This window comes from Podarcis bocagei (assembly GCF_964188305.1).
Source record: "Podarcis bocagei genome assembly, chromosome: 7".
Taxonomy (NCBI): domain Eukaryota; kingdom Metazoa; phylum Chordata; class Lepidosauria; order Squamata; family Lacertidae; genus Podarcis; species Podarcis bocagei.
The window spans coordinates 34,244,256-34,258,548 of NC_138132.1; the positions used below are offsets into that span (position 1 = coordinate 34,244,256).

At 47.7% G+C, this 14,293-nt stretch overlaps 1 protein-coding gene across 2 annotated transcripts in view; it reads right to left on the reverse strand.

Moving 5' to 3' along the window:
• LOC308591658 (CD2-associated protein-like) overlaps positions 1 to 14,293 on the reverse strand; it is a 28,034-nt gene that overhangs the window by 9,594 nt on the left and 4,147 nt on the right. For both annotated transcript variants that reach the window (XR_014010212.1, XM_081202494.1), the window contains exons 3-8: positions 8,989 to 9,049; positions 6,256 to 6,380; positions 5,269 to 5,359; positions 4,862 to 4,950; positions 1,833 to 1,905; positions 1,114 to 1,214 (exon numbers count right to left, since the gene is read on the reverse strand). Coding sequence is in view for 1 of the 2 variants with exons in the window: in XM_081202494.1 (XP_081058620.1) it covers positions 1,114 to 1,214; positions 1,833 to 1,905; positions 4,862 to 4,950; positions 5,269 to 5,359; positions 6,256 to 6,380; positions 8,989 to 9,049 (540 nt within the window). In the remaining variant the exon portion in view is untranslated. The remainder of the gene's footprint in view (positions 1 to 1,113; positions 1,215 to 1,832; positions 1,906 to 4,861; positions 4,951 to 5,268; positions 5,360 to 6,255; positions 6,381 to 8,988; positions 9,050 to 14,293) is intronic.

A 14,293-nucleotide genomic window follows, 5' to 3' on the forward strand; every position in this document is an offset into this window, starting at 1 on the left:
CCCCCTTCATACTTCATCAGATTAATTCCATGCTATTACATTTTTAAAAGTCTGTGCTGCTTTCTGTACACAGGTGAGCAGAAACCAAAATACACCTCTTCCACCTGCAAACCTCTCTCTCATATTACGACTCTACTGATTCAAACTTCCCCATGAAGTCTTCCCCTATCCGTCTTCCCAGCCAGGCTCTCAGGAGTTGTTCTAACCCAAGAGAAAGAAAACGGCTACAGCTCTTATCTTCTGATCAGCAAACAAAAATAACAATCACATTTTTATTATGCAAGGCAAGTGTTCTGCCCCTCTCACCCTCCTCCACCTGCTGCATGCTTTTGAAAGTCAAGGGCAGGAGCAAGATAAGGTGTTTTTTTCCTCCTAACACAGGTGTGTGGGGGGATCCCTCACTGGATCACCCAGCAGGAGGTAGCACTACTTTTTCCGGTGGCTACTAAAAACTTTTTTGGTTTAGACAAGCCTACGCAGAAACATTAGGAAGTTGACGTGAGTCTTTTGTTATTTTAACCTTTCAAATGTCTTAAATTATTGCTGTTAATCTCACTAAGGTCATTTTTGTGTGTGTTGTCTTCTTTGCAAACCTCTTTGAGGGTTCTCTCGCCCCCAATCAAGCGGTGTATAAATTTCATTAAATCAGGTCATGCCCCCAAATTGCCAGTTTTGAGGAAGAAGTTCCAGATATAGTATCAGTGGTCACTAACACCCCCTAGAACACCTATGAAATAGCTGTTGTTTGGGTATTTAAGATTTAGAACAGTTAACTGGAGGACAGAGAGGGTTGCTTCCAGAGTGCCAGCTTCTTCCACCCACCCTTAAGATAAGGTCTGCTCCTCAGTGCCAGTTCCTGGGGAGCCCAAGTAGGGAGAGTAAGTGGCTCCCACACTCAGGGCCTGCTTGCTGGCTTCCCCAAAGGCATCTAGGGTGCCAACATGAGGATGGGGCTAGATGGGTCTCTGGTCTGATCCAGCAGCAAAGCAGCTCTTAAGAGCTGAAAACACTGTGCCCTTTTAGCTCTGAGCAGAGATGGGGCCAGGGCGCTTTGTGGGTGGCCCTCATATCATCGGGGAAGTTCCCCACCCCAACTTTCCCCAGGACTCCCACCTTGCTCAACAAAAGGACCAAATCGCCTTTCCGGAGGAGGAGCTCATCTTCATGCTCTGGTTCGTAATCAAACATGGCTCGGCAATAGACAGGAGCGTCACCTGCAGGTGGAGGAAAGCACAGACACCCCTGGATTCGGATATTTCTCTTGCTCTGGTCTGAGTGCTCTGAAGGCAACCATTCCCAGCTGGGTACCCTTCCAGATGTTTTGGACCAAACTCCCATCAGCCCCAACCAACATGGCCACTTTGGACCACAACTCCCATCAGCTCCAACCAACATGGCAGCTTTGAGCTACAACTCCCATCAGCTGCTTGGGGCTGAAAGGGGTCGTAGTCCAAAACATCTAGACAGCACTGAGTTAAAGAGGGCTGACTTGTCCACTGAAATTAAGCCCTCCACAGCATCCACACACCCACAGCAGCTTTCCCACACAAAAGGGCATCAGGTCAACCTCCCCATACCCTATCCCTCCCTTCCAGATGTTTGCAACCATCACTTCACTCTAGGCTCCCACCTGGGGCCTCACACACCCTAATATAGCTTGGCCCCCTACGCCACCTTTTTCCTCCCCTGCAACAACCCCATTCCAGACTGAAATGGAAAAATAGGCGTTCCCTGCCTCATTTTCCTCTCTGAAAACCGCAGGAAGGCCCCAGTGCCCCCCCCCAACAAAGGCAGCTCTGAGGTAGCAGAAGTCTATCTTGGTCACAACTCACTGGTCTGCGGAGCATGGACTTTGGGACTCGCCTGCATCCGAGGAGGGGTAGGCTTCTCCAGGGTGTTCTCCACCTGGAGCAGGATCCAGGAAGCAACAGAAAGGGGTGCGGAAATAAGAAAGAAGGCTGTTGACATCAACACAAGCTCTGTGCAGCACCTGACCACTGCTAAAGAAACACCAGCAGTTGCTTCCTCAACCTGTTGCCCAGCAGATGTTTTGAACTACAATTCCCATCAGCCCCAGCCAGCAAATGATGCCCTTCTCTCTAGCAGAGAGCAGTAATCTTGACCCGGTGGTTGTTTTCTGAAGAGAAAACTGGCTTAAGAACTTACGGTACTTGGGTCAATGTAAAAGGTATTTCATTGCTTCCCACCTCCCCAAAAAATAGAGACACTGATCCTTGGATTTAATCAGAGGACATTGTCCAAGGGTGTTTCCAGATGTGGACAATTCTGTAGCACTCAGTCATTGCTGTTTTGCTTTAAGTTGCAAGTAAAATAGCAAAACTGCTTCCAGACCTTTTTAATCCAGGAAACATTCTGTAGCAGGACAGAAAATGTTTCCCTTTTCCCCAGCCCCAAATGTGGGGGCAGGATCATTTTCATTGGAATCACAGTGTGTGTGCAGTGTTAAATATTTCCTTTCCCCACCTTGCTGCATCACTGATCATGATTGCCCCTTTAACAATGGAGGTGGGGTGGGAAGATAAACAGCTAAAAAGGCAATGCTATTTGAAGGGGTGATAGACAGAGAGAGGACCATAGAAAAGGAAATGGTTAGAGCTTCCCCTTCAGCTCTTCGGATACCGTTGGACTCTAGCTCCCATCAGCCCCAGCCAGCATGGCCAGCAGCCAGCTGGGAATTGAAGTTCAGCAATAAATGGCAGGTCGTAAATTGGCCACACTCTGTGCTGGAATAATATATGCAGGCTGTAGGTACCAAGAATGGCTGTTGCATAGCCATGTGATGGGTTGTGCACACCTGGGGAAACTGCATGGCCGTTTTCCAGTGTGCTTTTTTAAAAAAATGCTCCGTGGGAAAACAACAACAGAAGCTGAGCAGGGAAAACATGAGAGAGAGATGTTTTGCTCATGGTGTCATGCAGATACTCCATAAAAAAATCAATGAACAAAGCACAGCTGTCCCACGGGAGATGTCCTGTGTAGAAGCAGCGCCAGAGAGCTGCAGGGGGAAGACAACTACTTATGCAGCCTCAAAGGAAGAAGAACAAAAACCAGGACACTGATTTGCAGATGCTAATATTTAGAATGACTTTAATTTAAATAGAAATGCAACACATCTCACAATAATAGTAATAATAATAATAAATAGCTGGTGTGAGTCTATTGCTAGTTTAACTTTCTAAAAGTCTTAAGTTGACCACAAACTTGAGCCAACAGTGTGACGCGGCAGCTAAAAAAGCCAATGCAATTCTGGGCTGCATCAATAGGAGTATAGCATCTAGATCAAGGGAAGTAATAGTGCCACTGTATTCTGCTCTGGTCAGACCTCACCTGGAGTACTGTGTCCAGTTCTGGGCACCACAATTCAAGAAGGACACTGACAAACTGGAACGTGTCCAGAGGAGGGCAACCAAAATGGTCAAAGGCCTGGAAACGATGCCTTATGAGGAACGGCTAAGGGAGCTGGGCATGTTTAACCTGGAGAAGAGGAGGTTAAGGGGTCATATGATAGCCATGTTTAAATATATAAAAAGATGTCATATAGAGGAGGGAGTAAGGTTGTTTTCTGCTGCTCCAGAGAAGCGGACACGGAGCAATGGATCCAAACTACAAGAAAGAAGATTCCACCTAAACATTAGGAAGAACTTCCTGACAGTAAGAGCTGTTTGACAGTGGAATTTGCTGCCAAGGAGTGTGGTGGAGTCTCCTTCTTTGGAGGTCTTTAAGCAGAGGCTTGACAACCATATGTCAGGAGTGCTCTGATGGTGTTTCCTGCTTGGCAGGGGGTTGGACTCGATGGCCCTTGTGGTCTCTTCCAACTCTATGATTCTATGATTCTAAATTGTTAATTTTCCTCACTGGCAGTTTTATTGCTTTACTTTTTATTGTAAACCACTTTGAGTTTTGTTTTTTTATAATCAAGCAGTGTATAAATGTTAGGGGGAGAATCATTGTGGGGAAGGCTGGGACCTGGTGATCTATGGTCTGGTTGACATCCTGTGCTAAGACAAACCATAGTGCCAGGGCACGGCAGCAAAAAGGAGCAAAGCAGTGGCCTAGACCCACTAAGCCTAAGGTCTTGCTGAGCATGTTGTGTGATCCAGACAGTGTGCCAGCTCAGCCTTGCTGTCAAAGTACTAACTGTCGATAGACAACATCCATTTAACATTTGTTTAAAAACCTGAAGCATTTTTGTTAGGGATTGTATGGAAAGATCTGCAAAAAAAGCTGAAAAATATCTTCAAGTATACAACAACGGCCGCAAGAGTTCTAATAGCACAAGGATGGAAGACTGAAGAAAGCCCAACTAAAGAATCATGGCAAGAAAAATTGATGGACTATTTAGAACTGGCAAAACTGACATATAAGCTACGGGACAAGGATAACTGTGACTTTAAAGATGAATGGGAACCCTTTACAAAGTATTTGAAGATGCAACAAAGTGAACTGGACTGCTTGGCTGGCTTTGAATAAACATTCACAAACTTTTCATTGATAATAATCAGCTAAATAGTTTGAAGATCTATATGCAGAAAACAGCATTCTCAGAGAAACCAAAGACTGGAACTGAGGGAAGCTGGGGGGTGGGGGTCATGAGTTTTGTGTGGGAGGGTGGGGGGAGGGAGAAAAAATGGGGGGGGGGGAATAAGGATTATATGTTTTGTTTTAATTTTGAATTATTTTTTTTAAGACAATATCAATACCCACTCCCATCCCTGGTTCAAACAGACCAGAGGGTCTTTCAAATAGAGGAGCCCTCGAAACACAGCCCTGTCCTCTGTGAAGGAGGGCACCTGAAGCCCTTCTGGTCCCAGGGCCACGGAAGCACCTTCCTTCCGCTCACCTTCTCCGGCTCACTGAGGACGAAGGTCTCATTGGTCATTTTGGGGCGCTGCTTCCCCGCTCCGACTTTGGGCTCTGCAAAAACCATCTCTGGAAGTTGACAGTTGAGGGAGGAAGGGTGGGGTCAGGTTAGCACTTCCAGTCAGGCCCTGCCTCTCTACCCTTTCTCCCCCCCCCTCTACAGACCTTAACCAGATCTTGAGCCTCCTAAAAGATGTGAGGGGGGAGTGCTTCCTGGATTGCATGGAAGCCCCAACCAAAAGGAAGCACCCACATTCAATTCAGATTATTCCCCCTCAGCTCTGCACCACTCCCAACATTTATGTCACAGAGGCTGCAGAGGCACCGGCGCCCCCATCCCCACCCACCTCCACAACATGCCCACCCCAGGCCCTGTGCTCCCCCCACCTGAAGGCAAGCCGTTTAGCTCTTGTACAAAGTTGGACGGGAAGGCTCCCAACTTCCCGTTCTTCTTGCCCAACCACCAGCCGTCTTCAATCTGCAGAGGAAGAGGACAAAAAACAGCCGTTGTCATTCTGGAAGGGCCTCCACCTTCCTGTTGCACAACCCACCACCGGCCCACAGAAGAGAAGTGACAAAGAGTCAGGCAAAGAGTCCCAGGGTCCCTGTCCAGATACATCGGGTGCCCCCCAACCACCTCCCACCTCCCTGGATGCACCCAGAGATCTGATGGAGACACAAGATGAAGGCTGCAATGCAGGCTTATGGTGCCCTCATGGTGCCCCAACAGGAAGGGAAGCTCGTGAGCAGGACCCGAGTGCAACTGCAACGCTTTCCCCACTTGCAGTTCGAGGGAGCCTCCCAAATTTCACAACTCTCATTTTTAGGACATCATAATCTGGGGGTGGGGACTGGAGACACACAATTGCCAAAGGAGTAAGACTGCCTCTATAGTACCTTCACCAGATGAAGTGCCTTTCTATTTGGAGGCTGCTTTGGTGCATATGGTATAAGCTTGGCACTTCACTGGGTAGGGGGATAAGGAGAGAAAAGGAGAAATCCAACTTGTAGCCTACTATTATTCCCCTTCATTTTGATACACTTTTGATTAAGGCCAGTGGGATCAGAAGAAGATGGCCTGTGATAATAGCAGACAGCAGAAGATCTCTCCCAGGCAGGAGCCAAATATTATAAATGGGTTGTTGGCAACCAATTTTTTTTTTAATAATTAGACAGGAAATGACAGGTTTGTCTTAAACTGGGGGTGGAGGGAGAATACAGGCCAACCCTGTGGATGCTCCAAAAACATCCACCCCAAAAACCCTGGCATGAATGAGAAGCAGGGCACCCACAATGAATTTTCACCTGGAAGCACCCTAAGCCTCCAACAGCATTTCCCCATCCTTCTACCACATACTTGCTCCCCTACCTCACCTCCTCCAAGATCTGCACCACTTCTCCGGGGCACAACTCCAGCTCATCATCCTTTGCTGGGGTGTAAGAGAAGGTGACCTGGCACCAGCGCTCCTTCGCAGCTGGCAGCTTGTTCACAGCATGGACTACAGAAAGGATAAATGTGGAAGGCAGGAAGCAATAAGACAAAGAGAACAGAGAACATGACCGCACAGCCAAATTCCAGATAGGCACCAGAGGGGGATTCTTCTTTTCCGATGAATTTAACTTGCCTTGGAGAATAGTGGTAGGGCAATAATATAAAACAGGAGCTTGCATTATACTGATTTTGACACCTGCTAAAAGCTTTATTGGGACGCGGGTGGCACTGTGGGTAAAACCTCAGCGCCTAGGACTTGCCGATTGTCAGGTCGGCAGTTCGAATCCCTGTGGCGGGGTGTGCTCCCGTTGCTCGGTCCCAGCGCCTGCCAACCTAGCAGTTCGAAAGCACCCCCGGGTGCAAGTAGATAAATAGGTACCGCTTACTAGCGGGAAGGTAAATGGCGTTTCCGTGTGCTGCACTGGCTCGCCAGATGCAGCTTGTCACGCTGGCCACGTGACCCAGAAGTGTCTTCGGACAGCGCTGGCCCCCGGCCTCTTAAGCGAGATGGGCGCGCAACCCCAGAGTCGGACACGACTGGCCCGTACGGGCAGGGGTACCTTTACCTTTACCTTTACCTTAAAAGCTTTATTTAAGCAAGCCTACCCAGACATAGTGTATATTGTGCATATTTGCTCTTAAACACTGCTGGATTTTATATAATGTTTATTATTTCTACTTGTTTTTAAAGCCCATTGATCTTATTTTCTTATGATTATTTTATACTATTTTAGGTCAAGTGCTGAGAGATTATTACTGTTTTCTGGTTAAGCCAGAGATTTCCAAACTATGTTGGGACACATTAGTGTTTTGGCTCCCTGCGTTCCTCCTGGGACTGGAAAGGGACGCTGGTTTAACCTCCGGTTTGCTAGTAAAACTGAATTACTGTGTTGCGAAATGATGCATGTCTAAAAAGTGTGTCACCAACATGAAAAGTCTGGAAAGCTGTGGGTTAAGCTGTCAGTAAATCTTGTAAAAGAAATATGTAGGTTTAAAGAGTCGGAATGCGTTCTTGGGAGCAGGTGTTCTCTTAATATCACGATCGGATCACTGGCAAGAAAGTTTTCCATGAAAATTGTAAATCCAGATTAAATGGGGGTGAGTGATAAACTGTATCTGTGATGTCAACAACATAGCCTGGTTACATTGCCAAAAACCTGTGTGCCTGAGCAAGGACAATCTCACAAATGCATCCCATCTGGAAGCACTCTAGGAACAAAGAATGCAGAAAAGAAGTTCGATAAATTTTGACAGATCCCTTTGCTCTCACAGCCCAGTAGGATTAATCAAGAGCAGCCTTCCACAACCTGTTGGCCTCTGGCCGTTTTGGACCGCGACTCCCATCATCTGTCCTGCTGAAACACCTGGAGGGCATCAGTTTGGGGAAAGCTGATTTAAATGAAGCAAGCCAAGAGCTCAACTTGCCACTGGCCTGTCATGGCCATGCCCCAGGCTTCAGGCCCCAATTGGCACTGATCCCTGCAGCCGTCCATCCTTTTACAGTCAGGGCATATACACGGTTTCAGATGCACATGTTAAATCTGAATATATACCATCCTTTTCTGCAAAAAACAGTGCTCGTTCCAAAATCGATGTGTTGCGCATCAGTGCAGCAAAAGCAAACCCAAATTCAAACTGCATGTGCTTAAAATGTTTGTTTTTTCTGTTTTAAAAAATCAACGATGGCAAACAATTTTGCCATTTGTTCCAACATCTCAGGAATGTAGAAGCTTTTGAAAAGCAAGGAATGAAATGCGGGCAGGCAGGAGAGAAAGAAGAGGACTCTTAAGTATGTGTTTCATCACTGAAGTGTGACACCCAGCCTTCTCAGCCGTGTAGCGATAACTTCTGTGCTGTTCAAGATGGTCATCATAGCTATCATACCCATGCTCCTTTCAAGACCATACAGCAAAAAACTGAATTTTTGATGACCTCTATCCTATGCAGCCATTTTGGCCTCAGTACTAAACCATTTTCCACTCTCCCCATCACCAACACCTTTGCTTACTCAAAAGTTTGCTCACTACTTTGTGGCCTTTTTGTTGTGCATAATAAAGGGAGTGCAGTTGTGTGTCCCCCCCCCCTTTCAAAATAAAAGCGGCAGTTTAACCCTTAGTCAGTAACACCAATAAAACCTATGTTTAGCTTATTTGGTGAAATTCCACCCAAGAGTAGCTGATTATTGGACATGCAGAAGATTAGCATATAGCAGTCCAGAAGATAACATTCTCACAGCTGTGAAATAAGGTGGCACCACTTTGGCCATGCTCCACAGAGCCACTGGTTCAAACTCTGAACTGCCTTAGCTGCAGCACTGATAGAAAGAGACCCATACCGCTTTGAGAAAATGCCAAGCCCCACAGGTACTGTGCTGAAACATAAATAGAACCTCCAGCAAGGTCTTGGATTTCCTAAAGGCCACGAATGCCACCTTACACTACTCCCCACCAGCACTCGATTAAATAGAACTTTGCTTTTTTTATAAAAAAGAGGGAAAAGTCATGGGCAAAAGTTTTTACGTTCCTTTTAAAGATAGTCCCTCCCCAGTTGTCCTTAGTTTGAAGCTTCAGCACTGGCCTAAAGTAACCCCCCCCCCAACAAAAAAATACACTCACCACTGCGAATGGATCGGGGGTATCGCTGGGTGCCATCAGCTCGGAGGCTCACTGGGATTTCCTGAGGCAAGGGGAAGAAAAAGGTGCCCGTGACTAGGAACAATGAAATGGTCAGACAGCAGGAGGAGAGAACAGCCTGGAGGGATGGGAGGGGAGGGTCTCCCTCCGGCATCTTGTTTCTTACACAGAGCCAGGACTCAAAACAACCAGCTTAAGGTTGCCAAGTTTGCTGATGACACTAAATTGTTCAGGGTGGCTAAAACAAAAAGGGATCATGAAGAATCTCTCCAAACAGAGCAAATGAGCAATAAAATGGCATATGCAATTCAATGTCAACAAATTATGTGATGCATGTCACTTTATATGTGGACAGGGCTTCTGTGTCCAGACTGCACTCCTGTCTCCCTCCACCCATTCCCAACAACTTGTTGGCTGTCAGAGTATGCATAGAGTCATAGAGTTAGAAGGGATCCCAATGGTCATCTAGTCCAACCCCTGCCAAGCAGGTATCGCAGCTAATGGTGACATTAAATCACCACATCCAGTTTGCACAAAGCTAGCAGTTTGAGACTTCCTGTTGTAGTCATGTTTTCATGTTTTCATGCTTCTTCTCCAATTGATTCAAGCACATAATTTAGAAAGAGGATCTAAACACACAACTTGCTATTCACAGGTGATACAACATAAGTCAAAGGGACGGGGGGTGGAAGTTTCTAGAAAACAGAAAACTCTTTATTAATTGAGGAATCCCCTTTTACATGTGTGTTGAGGTAAGGAACAGACATACCATAAAACATATATAAACAGTACAAAAAAACAACAGCAACATAGGAAGCTGCCTTATACAGAGTCAGACCATTTGCCCATCCAGCTCAGCACTGTCTGCACTGACTGGCAGCAGCGGCTGGCAGGAGTCTCTCCTAGCCCTCCCTGGAGGAGATGCCACTGGGGACTGAGCCCAAGACATTCTGTTTGCAGAAGAGTGTCTGCCTTGCAAGCAGAACATCTCCCTTCCAAATGTCAAGAGGTTTAAAATGAACACCTTTGCATCCAGCTGGGAAAACTTATGAGGGCCAAATTCCCTTCAATGCAGCTATCAAGTCCCTCTCATCTCTCAGCTGGGATGCTGTTCCACGGAACAGAGGAAACCACCCTGCTCTAAGCCACTGTGGAGCAGTAGTATCTGATGTTTGGGGGCCTTTAAGGAAGACCCACCTCTCCCACAGTGACTTCCTGGGTAGTGAAGGGACCAGGTAGCCCCTCAAGGAACCTGGCTCTTAACTGTGAAGGGCCTTCAGTACTAGCCCCAAATTCACTAGAGGTGAACCAAAGTTGGGAAGAAAAGCCAGGAGTCTCCTGCTTCTATTCCCTGCTCTCAAGAGACAAAGCAAACGAGCATCACCACTGGAATGGCTGGCTGGCCTGCTCCACTGAACAGGTGGGAGTGCAGCCTGCAAAGGAACTGCCCCCTGGAAAAGATAAACATCCAGAACTCAAAAATCGGAAGAGGCCTCTCCCCCTTTACCTTGCGGAAAAGATAAGGGTTCTGGGTCAAAACAGCCATTCTGGAGAGGACGCTGGGGAAAGCAGGCACCTACCTCAGCTATATAGGGGGCGGCGAGTGGGCGTGGCTTCAAGTGCTTCAGCACACACCTTGTCACCTGTCTATGCTACAAAGCAGAATGGAACGACCCTTCTGGTTCCTCCCCCCCCCTCCAGGAACCTTGGGAATTGTAGTTCCACGTGGCAGCAAACCTGTAGTCCCACAGAACCCTCAACACCTCCATAAACCACAATTCCCAGAGTTCTTTGAAGATGGGCTATAATGCATCCTTTTTTAAAACAACAACATTAAGGCAGATACTTTCCTGAAGATGCTGGATTTAACCTGGGTTCAAATCCCACCTCTTCAGCCATGAACTTAACTGAGCACGTTCAGGTAAGTCCCTGCCTCTCAGCCTCAGTTTGTCATTTGTAAAATGGGCCTGCCTCAGGGGGCTGTTGGGAGGACAAGTGGTTGTTTGAAAAGCTCTTTTACCCTAGAATTAGGGCAATTGTACGCAGGTATTGAAGTCAAAAGCCGATGCCTGCTTTCATGTGTTTTTCTTCTTCTCATGCCTCCTCGTACCCTGCCTGCAAGGCTTGTTTATTGGGTTCCATTCCAGCAAAGAAACACACAGAGCTAAGAGCTGATAACGTCACCTGGCAACTTGCCCATGGAACTGTGGGAAACCTGCCACTGCAGAAACAACTAGCTCCCGTTTTTCAGAAAGGGAAGGGGTCCCCTTTATCAGAAGTGGGGGAAACTCCTGATAAAGTGGGAAAGGCCCTGAGAACAATTGGAGCAACAAGCAGGCGGGACTTGGTGAAAGGGGAAGGAGTGTCACTTTTATGGCATGTGAGGCAAAGGTGCTCCTTGCCAGAGTGTGTGTGTGTGTATGTGCCTGCTTTTCACTGGTGCTTTATCTTATTTCACAGAATAATGGGTGCGGACTGGGGCATCCCGTTCACCCTCCTGCCACAAAGGAGGACTCTAGCCGATTGTGACAGGACAGACCTTCTGTCTGCCAGGAGTGATGCACTGGGGGGAGGATGTTTTTCAGACACCTTTGCCTGGCAACCTACAAGGAACTGGAGCTTTTTCGAGGAAATCAGGAACTGGAATGGCAGGTGCAGACCCTGCCCCAAGAGCTGTCTATGTTCAGCAACAGGTGGGGGGCAGGGAGACTTAGTGCAAGTGGCCTTAACCCTGTGCTGACATTCTGTATGTTCAGAGATGTGCAGCCGGGGGAAGATGTTGAGGTCACCTAGGCCTGCATTCAAGGTGGGCCTCCATTGTGGCCCACATGCAGTACAATCCATGGTGCATAAGACTCTGCACATGCATTCTGTTTAGGGCTGGCTCTGTCATAGGGTAGAGGGAGGCACCTGCCTCGAGTGGCAGATCCTGCAGGACAGGAGAGCAGCAATAGTCAACCTCTTCCCTGGCATGCTGTCTTGTTGCTAGCTGCTTGCGCTGGTTGACCCTCTTGCCTGGTTGAATTTCTCCCATGCATTACCATTGGCATCATTCCCAGCCAAGGAGGCAGTCAGCCCAGGACATGCACTGCAGCAGGCACTGCCTCTCTCTGTGTGTGTTTTGTTCTGATCATGTGATGCAATGCCACCCAGGCAGCTTGGGGGAGTGAGCAGTGGTGAGATGTTGGAGGGCAGAATTGTGTGCACCCTGCAGCCTGGCCTGCACACACCACCTAAGATAGCTGATTGCCCTCAGGTGCAATGGAAAAGTCTGAGTCTTTTTAAAAGGGGGATTTGTTTGTACTAGCAGGCATAGGCAAACTCCGACCCTCCAGATGGTTGGGACTACAATTCCCACCATCCCTGACCACTGGTCCTGTTAGCTAGGGGTGATGGGAATTGTAGTCCCAAACATCTGGAGGGCTAGAGTTTGCCTATGCCTGCATTAGGGCAACAGAGCCCGTTGATCCACTTTAATTATGTAAACCTAAAGTGCTTATTTATTTATTTATTTATTTATTTATTTATTGTATTGCATTTACAGTGGTGCCTCGCAAGACGAAAATAATCCGTTCTGTGATTCTCTTCGTCTAGCGGTTTTTTCGTCTTGCGAAGCAAGCCCATTGACGGATTAGCGCTATTAGCGCTATTAGCGGCTTTTAGTGGCTTATCGGCTTATCGGATCAGCTGATAAGCGGCTTAGCGGCTTAGAAAAAGGGGGGGAAAGGAAAAAAACCCCGCAGGAACTCGCAAGACATTTTTGTCTTGCGAAGCAAGCCCATAGGAGATTCGTTTTGCGAAGCACCTCCAAAACGGAAAACTCTTTCATCTAGCGAGTTTTCCGTCTTGCGAGGCATTCGTCTTGCGGGGCACCACTGTATATCCCACCTTTTCCTCTCAGGAGCTCAAGGAGTACATAGCTCTCCCCCTCCTCATTTAATCCCCACAACAACCCTGTGAGGTAGGTTAAGATGATAGACTTCAACTGGCCCTGGATCACCCAGTGAGCTTCATGACCAAGGGAGGGGATTTGAACCCTGGTCACCCAGGTCTTAGTCCAATATTCTAACCACGATGCCACACTGGCTTGAATGCCTCCTACAAAAGAGCTGCAGCCTGGAGCCCCCCTTGGGCACCTGATGGCCAAAGCCCTGCTATTTATCTCGTAACACAGCCTAGTAAAGAACCAACCAGTGATCCCACTGGCTATTTGGACAAGGGTGTTCTGTTTGGCTCTGCACATGTCTGGCTCAGATGTGGGACAGTCTGTGCACAGTGACACACAACATGTGCATTGAGTCAGGGGCCTTGCACAGCTGCCCATTTCCACACAGCCTTCTCCTTTGCAGCCAGCCCAGCTGTCTTGTTTGAGCAGCCGCAAGGCCAGGCAAACATTGGCAGGAGGCAGGTGACAGACATGGGTGTGTTGCAGCCCTTACAAGGTGAAACTGGGGGAACAAAGCACATCTTACCCAGCTCCATGCAGCTTCCCTTTAAACAAATTGTCCTCAGGGGTGCAAATTAGCTGGGGAAATAATTTGCATTATTTGGCCATGAACTCCAGCAGGAGGCAAATACCCAGTTTGTTATTTTGCAGGAACAGAACAAAGCTGAAGAGGGAGGAAAAGTCTGGAGCACCAGGCCTCGGGTGGAAAGGAAAAAGGGGCTCCTACACCTTTAATTGTTATTATAGAAGAGGGCAGCTTGTCATGCAAGGTGTAGGTTCCCTCTTCTACATGACTATTCACCCGGACACTTTACAGTATTCGTTTTCTTACATTTATATCCGCCCCGCCCCCCATTCCTCCTTCATGGAACTCAAGGCGGCATATGTTTGGTTCCACACAGTTTTCAGTCTGGGTACTGACCAGAACCAGACCTGCTTAGCTTCAGCAAGGTCATGGCGTTCTGTGCCTTGGGGTTGTTCCTTGGGACACTGTTGCTAGAGAACTGCTTCACTGCTATAATGCCCAGTGCCACAAGGGCTCAATTCGGGTTTGAAAAGCCTTTTCTCTGACCTCTCCCAAATTCCAAATAAATTTGTTTGAAAATGGAGACTCTCTGTCTCTCGCTCTTTGGTATTCTTGCACCTTTAATAGTTGTAAAGAAGAGGAAATCTGCCATGCAAGTCACACCTGCCAAAAAAGATGCAGGAGGTGCCTGTCTGCTTTTGCATCTGGCCGCCAGAGAGCTGGTCCAGCCATTGGGCAGAGTGAGGCAGGCACATAAGGTGGCAGGTGCTGAGGGTCGGGAGACAGACACATCCGTGTGTGTGTGTGTGTGTGTG